This window comes from Orbicella faveolata, unplaced genomic scaffold (assembly GCF_042242905.1).
Source record: "Orbicella faveolata isolate gen_17 unplaced genomic scaffold, um_ofav_v1 contig_34, whole genome shotgun sequence".
Lineage (NCBI taxonomy): Eukaryota > Metazoa > Cnidaria > Anthozoa > Scleractinia > Merulinidae > Orbicella > Orbicella faveolata.
In genome coordinates this window covers 13,736,585-13,746,005 of record NW_028301563.1, presented here as the reverse complement: position 1 = coordinate 13,746,005, position 9,421 = coordinate 13,736,585, and the positions used below count along the sequence as shown (strand labels likewise).

Genomic DNA, 9,421 nt, shown 5'->3' with positions numbered 1-9,421 from the left:
TCAATAACAGATGATAAAATTAAACTTTACAAACTTGCCAAGGAATTTCTTGAGCAGCATTAAGTTGAAGTAACAATCCACTCTGGAATGTTTAAATGAATGACTTCTTACTGATACCTGAATGTGTGTCTCAAACCAATGGCAGACATACATGCAAGAGAGGAGCCTAGGGTACCCAGCTTCACCTTTGATGTTCAATCAGTAATGATTATTTTGATGGTCTGTTGTATGCCCATAAATTATAGTTACTATATGACTTCAGCTCCATTAGAAAAATCACAAGTTTCTCCCACCCATTCATACATAATTTGTTCACACATGGTTGTTTACTCTGTCCTTAAGGCTGCATTCATTAAAAAGCAGGAGGGGGGAGGAAATTGTATAGAGTACTGTATTTTTAACATCCCCCCTGAAAACGGTACAAAATTACGCATCCCCCCTTACCTGCTTGGAAAAAATTTGTATCCCCCCCTAACAGCTTCATGTCAGGAAACTCGAGTCCCAACTTAATGTTAAAGCATGCTTTGTTCTTTCACTTTGTAATCAGTGGCGTATCTAGGGTCCCTCGTGTGGGGAAAATCTTTGGGCTTCCACCTTAACCTAAGGCCCAAAGGGCTGGAAAAAAATTTTGGGCCCTTCCTTATAAGCTGAAATGGATGCACTTTGCAAAAATCACGCTTAAAAATATTACCATTATTCTGTATATATTTGATGTCTAAAAAAATAAACATCCCCCTGAAAATTGCTCTGAGAATTAACATCCCCTTTCTGGAGTACAGAAAAAGGCTAGACATATCCCCCCTCATTTTCCTCCCCCCCCCCCTCCTGGTTTTTAATATGGACGCTATAAAACAACAAGAATTTTAAATTGAAATTCTTTATTCACCTAAATGTAACCCTGCAATAACAAAATGTTGAACTTGAACTTGTTTAACACAACCACTGAGTAATAATATTGGACTAATATAAGCACTATGAAACTAAGCTTACTTTAGTGTAGGATTCTCCTATAACGTTTCCTATTAATTTTGTCCATACAGCAAACCTATAAAGGTCTATAAAATTGGGCATGGTCGTATTATATATGTTGTTTATAACTTGCATGCAAGGAAGAACTGCATATATTTCAATTAATATGTAAAAACATAATTAAAGAGCCCAAAGCAAGAATGTACTCCCAAGCGAATCTTGCTTTTTTGCATCAATAAAAGAACTTTCTTGTCAATATTTTCGGGTTCAGGGATGTGCCTGCAACTCCAATTAACCACCCAAACCCAGAATTCTGTAAACAAAATGGTCTTAAAATTAAAGTCACTTAGGACATTTTTCTCAGGGCTCTTCAATTTTCTGAAACAGTAATCAGTAATATTGATAAACAGTGTGAACTTTATGCTTAACTGTATCCACTCTTACAGGTTTCCCAAGTAATAGTATGGCAACTTTAATGTAAAATGGGTGGCCCTCTCTTGAACATTACAGTATTCTACTGCTATCAAGATGTTTTCATTTTGATATAATATTATAAAAGTCACAGGTTCCCAATTTTGTAATCTTCATACATGGCTATAAAATGTAAATGTCTGCACAGACAATATTCTGTTTTCCCTAAGCATAGCCAAACCCTTTGCAGTTCCTGATTGCAAACGTCATTGCATCTCTAAATGCGACATATATTTTGTGAACAGTTGGAAGGTACAACATAGGCCCACATGTACTGGCCTTGGGAAAGGGGGATAAATTACCATCTTTGTCAGGATCATGAAGGAACCCAAGAGTTAAATCCCAACCGACCCGTAGTGGTGGTAATTGTTTACACCCGCAAGTAAAAAATAGCAGATCACTTAAGGTGATCGTTGTTTCCCCTTCTTCTACATCTTGTAAATAGTCGCACCAGTGAGAAATAATTACATTTTCTAATGCTCTGTTGTTTGAGCCTTCTTCACTCTGAAGAACAGTAAACAAATTCTTGAATGAATCGGCATCTAATTCGACTGGACTGTAGCAAAAAGCTTCATGAAAAACATCAGGATTGTTTGTAATTGCCTTCAAGACACCCAAGTCTGATAAACCCTGTTTGAATTGTTCCAGGGCTGGCCACGCCCTCCCCAATGTGAGCCAATGAGCTGTTCGTTTTACAATGTTGTCAATGTCCTTAATGGACTTAATTTGTTGAAGGGTACCCCCTAATTCCAAAACCGTGTCCAGATTATTACGTGACATAACTTCATTTCCTTCTTGAACTGACTGAGCCCTAGAAAGTTGTTGCAGAGAGGTCTTAAGTTCAGGTTCATATATATCCTCAACAGCTACCTGTACTTTATCTGGACCATAGATCAAAGCATCATACTGAACAGGAGATAAAAAGCAAAGCCCAGGGCCCCCATGGACAAGGGACAGAGCAGTTATTTTCCCTGCATACAGGTATTCTGAGTTTGCTAAACATGAAGCATTGCATGACAGGAACAGTGCTTCCTTTGGACCACGGAACAACTGCGAATTGGCCAGCCGCTCTACAACAAGAGTTAAAAATTCACGTGTTGGCCCTCCCAAATCCACAGCACCCTCAGATGTTCCAGAATCGTCACTGAATCTCACGGATATCTTGTTACTGGGAGAAAACGATTTCCTTGTCAAACCCCTTTTTGTGCCCTCCCAGATATCCTTTCTACAGATATTAAATTTTGAAATTTTGTTTTCATTGACTGCTTCAGCTAACTCTGACAAAATGTCTTGTAACGACAAGACAGGAGTTACATTTATTACTTCCACATTTGCCACCTCAACTGAGGCTTGCTCATTATCAGAGTCCAATTCTATAGCAATTTCATCCTTAAATAAGGAGCCATAGAAAAAATCAGTGTTGCCTGTTTCTTCCAATGGCATTATGCTAGAGATACTTGATAATGGTTCTCCCTGTTCACTCTGTTCCCTTGGTAATGGTTCCCCCGGTTCACTCTGTTCCCCCGGTTCACTCTGTTCCCTTGGTAAAGGTTCACTTGACTTATTCTGTTGCCTCGGCATTGCTTTACTTGCCTTCTGCCTTTGCGAGGGGGTGCTGATTGTCTCACTGCATGCGACTTGGGAGTTTGCATCTTGATTTGAGATGTAGGAGTTACCAATGTCACTGCGAGGAAAAAGAAAGGTAAAACTACTACTTTAGTGCAATTTTCAGTATCAGTTGTGACAAAAAAATGACTACAGAATGGTGAATGAAAATATCACAACTGATATTTTTCCATATGGTAGTCCACCTCTTACAATCACTTCTTTCGAAAATTGCATGTGGTGATACAGTGTACATGGCTAATTATATGTCAAATATTGTTGTTGACAGGTACCATAACTTTGTGATAGTGCCTAATTAGTGTCCAGTTTTTGGCTTTTAGTTATACATGGTTTTTTGGATTGAATTAGTCAACTGATAAGCAACTGTTTTGAGGAATATTATAACATAAAAAACACGCTTACTTGGGTCGAATTGTAAAGAACAATTGATCACAAACAGGGCATTTTGAACTACTGCCATCTGAGGTGTTATGCCACTCCTCCAAGCAAACACTATGAAATACATCACTGCAACATGCTGGGGTAACTCCTTCACCAACAATGTCCTCTAAACAAATCTTGCACTTCTCTTTCCTACACTTCTCTTGCTTTTTAAGGCAGTTCTGGAAAAGATAAAACTTCAATTACAAATACAGAAATACTGAGGTAGAAAGATATGACCCCTGGGTATTCTACAATGTGAGGAGGGCGATGAGGGGGGAGGGTGTCTGGAATGGTTGTCGAGAATGACTAAAACATCTCCTCGGATTACATGTAGATCTTAATGAAATATAAGCGAGCCTGCAAACTAAATGTAATTAACTTTAAAGACTGCCTTTATTTTCTCTTTCCGTGACAACGACCATCTGCATTAATTGATTGAAATCAAACCCTGGTTTTACATGTTTGTACTACACCCAAAATAAACATTTCGTTCGTGACTTAAATACTTGACAATCTGATAAGAATAAACTCAACAATGTCACACAACTTCGAACTAACGACAGTGGCGCTGCGATTTTTCAAAAATACAACAGGGGACTTCACTTGGGCAGACGATAAAAACCTGTGCATTTAGCACCGATTCAGTGAAATATATGCTTAAAGCTTATATCTAAACAGCAAGTATATTTCAGTGACAGTTCTTACCTCCGTATGTTCCCTCAACTTATCCATTGCAACGAACTGTAAACATGAATTGCATATTTCTTCAAAACTGAGGGATCTGTGTGTTCTTGAACTGTGTTAAGATCGATGTCACACTGAATGGGTCGAACATAAACCCTTCCTTGACCTATAAACTGTGATATATACTGCACGGTGTTCCCTTGAGGCCCGGTAGGGATGATGTGCAATTCTCGTTTACCTGGTTCGGCGTACATCAGCTCCAAACCACCCACATCAGAGAGCTTCGGAAAGGAATCCACGAGAACAGAATATAGGCGAGCAAATGTGCCGTCTACGGGAAGGGCAATTTTCTTCTCTCCCAAACCACAAAGAAATAGTTCTCTCTTTTCTTGTACGGTAGGGACTTCGGCCTGACTTTTATCTGCCAGGCATACAAACTTTCGTGTCACGGTTTTCTCCTTCTTCTTCGCCGAGCTGCCACGTCCCCTTTTGACAGTGGATAAGTTTGTATTTGATGGCCTCTTCATGCCGTAAACGTTCGGGAAAAGCCGCTCCATTTCTGTTTTTAAACTAGTGCCAGTGCCCTGGTTCGTCGTGGAAGGAATTGGTTTAGCTGTTGAGGTTTCTCCTTCATCAGGGCTAGCAAGCCCTTCGATTACCTTAACGGCTTTTGAAAGCAGATCCTTTACCACGAAAACGTTGTTCTCCGCCATGTCATGTCAACCTATTTACTGTGCCGTGACTACTGGAGCTGCTGCCGAGCTGCTGAGATTTTCATTGGTCGAGACGAAAAAAGGCGGGAAAAGTGCTAATAATGAAAATCAATGCCTAATAATGCAACAAGGTGACTAATAATAAAAAATAATTCCAAACAATAATAAACTGGTGCCTAATAATAAAACATTGTGCCTAATAATAATAAACTGGTGCCTAATAATAAAACATTGTGCCTAATAATAATTAACTGGTGCCTAATAATAAAACATTGTGCCTAATAATAATAAAACAATAATTTTGGCGGAAATGGCACCCCATACTGCACTGCGTTAGAATGGATCGCTAAATATAGATTGCACGCGTCGTCGGTCATCCATATTTTAGATGACTTCTTATTTATTGGGCATTCGGAGGCCAAATGTCAGGTAGATCTCGATAATTTTCTTTACGTTTGCCGTCGTATAGGCGTTCCGATAGCCGATGAGAAAACTATGGGCCCCACCAATACTCTGCAATTCGCAGGGATCACTTTAGATACGGCATTGATGGAGGCTCGTCTTCCTGAGGACAAGCTTGCCAAATGCCGTACCCAGTTGGCGGATTTTTGCTCTCGTAAAAGCGTCACGCTGAAAGAGCTACAATCTTTAATAGGGCTCCTCAATTTTGCCTGCTGTGTTGTGGTTCCCGGGCGTGCTTTTCTGCGCCGTTTGATAGACTTGACTAAAGGTATCCGGAAACCCACACATCACGTCAGATTAACCCAGGAATGTAAACACGATCTCAACGTCTGGGGGGAATTTTTGAGCGTGTACAATGGCAAATCCTTTTTCCTCGGATCGCGATGGGCCACTTCCCAAAACCTCAATTTATTTACGGACGCGGCGGGCTCCTTGGGCTACGCCGCAGTATTTGGCACACATTGGTGTTTTGGAGAGTGGCCCGCCGCTTGGAAACAACTCCATGTTACTGTCTTAGAGTTCTTTCTGGCGCTTGAGATTTGGGGACCGCTTATACGTGACAAATGTATTGTTTTCTTTTCGGATAATCAGGCAGTTGTTGCTATAATCAATAAGCAAACTTCTAAAGATCGTTCAGTTATGGCTTTGCTGAGGCACTTTGTTCTCTGCACACTTAAATACAATATTTTGTTTCATGCTAAGCACATCGCTGGTCGCGTTAACCGCGAGAGCGATACTTTATCTCGCTTTCAAACCAAAATGCTCCCCAGGTACCCTCGTGCTTTAGTTGTGAAACCCATAGAGGGAGTGCCCGGTTACCCGGGGAGCATTTTGGTTTGACCGTTGACAAATCGTTGCTGACTACCCCCGGTCGGGCTAATTATAGTTACCCAACACCGCGAAAGTGTCCTAACTTTTGTGACGCGGCTGTTTTCGGGTTTGCGAGCGAAGCAATCTCGAAATAAATGTATCGTTGCGAAGGCGTTGTGGACAGAATCGCGTAGCGCGTGAACTGACATGGAACTTCAACATCTCTTCTTCGATTCTACGGAGGAATTGAGCCGGCAGGGTTATTTTCAGTGGATTTATTCGCTTCGAGCGGCGGGCACTCCGGAAATCAGTGTCCGGCCTTGTCTTTCTTTTAGTAGTGGAAACCCACAGAACGATAACTCGCCGAAATCGCGTTAGATCGGCCCGAGGAGCTGGCAAACAACAAAGAATACAACACAGCAACAGGGTAAGTAGATTTCATTCACAAAATATAAGAATAATTGGCTTTTCAAGCAAAGCCGTTGCATTCCAAACATTATAATCCAGCATTGTTCCGTGACGACCTAAAACGCATCCCATGGGAAATCATCGAACTCGAAGAAACACCAGAGGGTAGTTGGAACGCCTTTAAAGACCTTTTTCTAACAGCTGCCGACAAACACGCACCCATTGTTACGCGTCGCGCCCGTGGATATTCAGTGCCGTGGTTAACAAGCGATCTAAAGAAACTTATGCAAGAGCGTGATTACCACCACAAAAAGGCCCTAAGTACAGACAAAGAACAACATTGGAGCAATTATAAGCGGTTACGCAACACCATAAACACAAGAATGCGTAAAGAAAAAATTGACTATTATGCAAATCAACTGGCAGATGAAAAAGACCCAAAGGTGATGTGGCGAACTTTGCATAAAATCGTCCCCCAAAAAATCAAATCAGTACCTTCAAGCAGTGATGGTCTTACAGCCTCAAGATTCAATGGCTTTTTTACATCGATCGCAAACTCTCTGAGCAGCCATTTTGAACGTTGTACTCTGCCAAAAGTTATGTCAACTAGAGTTGAACAAGACTTTGTCCTTGAAGAGGTGTCATCCGGATTTGTTCAAAAAGAATTGCTCAAAATGAAGTCAACTAAAGCTACTGGCCTCGATGGAATTCCTGCTCGATTACTGAAAGATGCAGCAAATGAAATATCTAGACCAGTCGCCTACCTCATAAATTTAACAATTTCTACCTGTATGATACCATCTGAATGGAAAACTGCGAAGGTAATTCCAATATACAAATCGGGCGATAAGAGCGACCCAAATAATTATCGTCCGATTTCAGTCCTTCCGTTGATTTCTAAAGTAATGGAACGAGCAATTCAATCACAGCTTGTAGCATTTCTAATCAGAAACCATTCCTTGTCAGTGCATCAATCAGGATTCCGTAAGAAACACTCCACTGAAACAGCCACTGTACACTTTGTTGATCACATTTTAGAACAAATGGATAAACAGATGATTACCGGGTCTATTTTTATAGACCTAAAAAAAGCGTTCGATCTCGTTGACCACCTCTGCCTGCTCCACAAACTAGAACATTATGGAATTAGAGGGAAAAGTTTGAAATGGTTCGAAGACTACCTTACAGCTCGATCCCAGAAGGTCAAATACAACCAAGACGAATCATCGAGCTTAACTATTAGTTATGGGGTTCCCCAAGGATCCATACTGGGCCCGATACTATTTGTGATATACATCAATGATCTCCCGCAAAGTCTACTGAAGTCACAAATAGGCATGTATGCCGACGATACTGTTATATATTTCTCTGATTCCTGTCCAGATATCATCAAGCAGGTTCTTCAAAACGATCTTACCAATGTTGAGAAATGGTTAGTAAGCAACAGGCTGATACTCAATCAGAGTAAAACTAAATGGATGCTGTTTGGAACTAGGCAAAAACTAGAACACTGTCCAGACTATAAAATAGAGCTTCACGGGAAAAACATTGACAGAGTATCAAGCTTCTGTTATTTAGGGGTAACACTAGATGAGAATCTTTCATGGAACGAACATGTAGAATTGATTTGTGAGAGAGTAAGAAAACGTCTCGGCCTGCTGTCACGCATACGACCCTACCTTACTCTAAAAGCTGCTAAATGCGTGTATAATTGTTTAGTTCAGCCGATTTTTGATTACACTAACACGGTATGGGATGGGCTGTCAATCGGTTGCAGTAACAGCTTGCAACGTCTGCAAAACAGAGCAGCACGCATTATACAAAGGAGGGCAACAACCGAAGGATCTTTTAAAATGTTAGGGTGGGTGGATTTGGAAACCCAAAGAAAAGCCCACAAATGCATTTTAGTTTTTAAATGTTTAAATAATTTAGCTCCTCCATATTTGTCGGATTATTTTATTAGAAATTGCAACGTTCATTCTTACAACACGAGGACAAGGAACGACATGCACTTGCCGAAACCCAAGTTAACGCTAGGGAAAAGGACTTTCAGATACTCTGGTGCGCTTCATTTTAATAATTTACCCACTACAATAAAAGAAGCAACATCGCTCCCCATTTTTAAAAATCTTCTTAGACTTTATTTTAGAGAGTAGTTTTTATTTTTAATTTTTTATAATTGTAAACGTTAATCTCTATGTATAGAAATTTAATGTAGTCTTAATTTACGCAGGGCCCCTTTTGATACCAGCCAAGTGCTGATTGGGCCACCCTGCCTAAATAAAGTTGACCTTGACCTTCCCATACAAACCTTTATAAATTCAAACCGTTGTAACACAACACCTCCATATACTGCAAGGCGTGAGTCATGTTTCGCGTGGTCAAATTCGGTCGTTATGTAATAGTACATGCCATATGTCACGTTAGCCTGAACGTTCGCATAAAAAAAAAAAAAAAAAAAAACCCGATAACATTGAGAGCTTGGGCCGCCTGTGCCGACGCCGGTTCCGCCGGGCTTACTACCCAACAACTGGCGCATCACTTGAACGACCTTCTGCACTCAGCCATTACTGAGGGTTCGCGTAAGACTTACCAAAGAGCTTGGTCGACATATGTCGATTTTTCATCTGAATTTTGCGAGTCGCGTGCCTCGCTCCTTCCGGTCTCGGTAAACAATTTAGCATTGTTTATATCATATCTCTCGGCGAGGAAGTTTGCCTCCTCGACAATCTGGACGTATGTCTCCGCGTTAAGTTAAGTTCACAACCTAGCTAATTTTCCTGATCCCACTAAACAGTTTTTAGTGCAGAAGATTTTAGCGGCTCACAGTAAGCTATACTCTTCACCAGCCGTTC

The 9,421-nt window shown here is 40.8% G+C and overlaps 2 protein-coding genes across 2 annotated transcripts; both read right to left on the bottom strand.

Annotated features, from left to right (window-relative positions):
• Positions 1–861: 861 nt before the first annotated feature.
• On the bottom strand, positions 862–4,261 carry LOC149104904 (G2/M phase-specific E3 ubiquitin-protein ligase-like). Its single transcript, XM_089271449.1, has 3 exons — positions 4,195–4,261; positions 3,469–3,668; positions 862–3,124 (listed from the first exon to the last, which is right to left on the bottom strand). The coding sequence occupies exons 1-3, from the start codon at positions 4,219–4,221 to the stop codon at positions 1,606–1,608; spliced, it is 1,746 nt and encodes a 581-aa protein (XP_089127575.1). The 5' UTR covers positions 4,222–4,261; the 3' UTR covers positions 862–1,605.
• On the bottom strand, positions 4,251–4,886 carry LOC149104903 (uncharacterized; the record flags this gene model as incomplete). The annotated part of the gene is made up of 1 exon (XM_089272292.1): positions 4,251–4,886. A coding segment is annotated over exon 1 (636 nt), but the record flags the coding sequence as incomplete, so codon positions are not given.
• Positions 4,887–9,421: the final 4,535 nt, after the last annotated feature.

Coding starts and splice junctions, on each gene's coding strand:
- LOC149104904 (XM_089271449.1), bottom strand. CDS start 4,221: ATGGATAAGTTGAGGGAACATACGGAG. Junction 3,669..4,194: donor AGTTGAGGGAACATACGGAG/GTAAGAACTGTC, acceptor TATCTTTTCCAG/AACTGCCTTAAAAAGCAAGA. Junction 3,125..3,468: donor TTCTTTACAATTCGACCCAA/GTAAGCGTGTTT, acceptor TTTTCCTCGCAG/TGACATTGGTAACTCCTACA.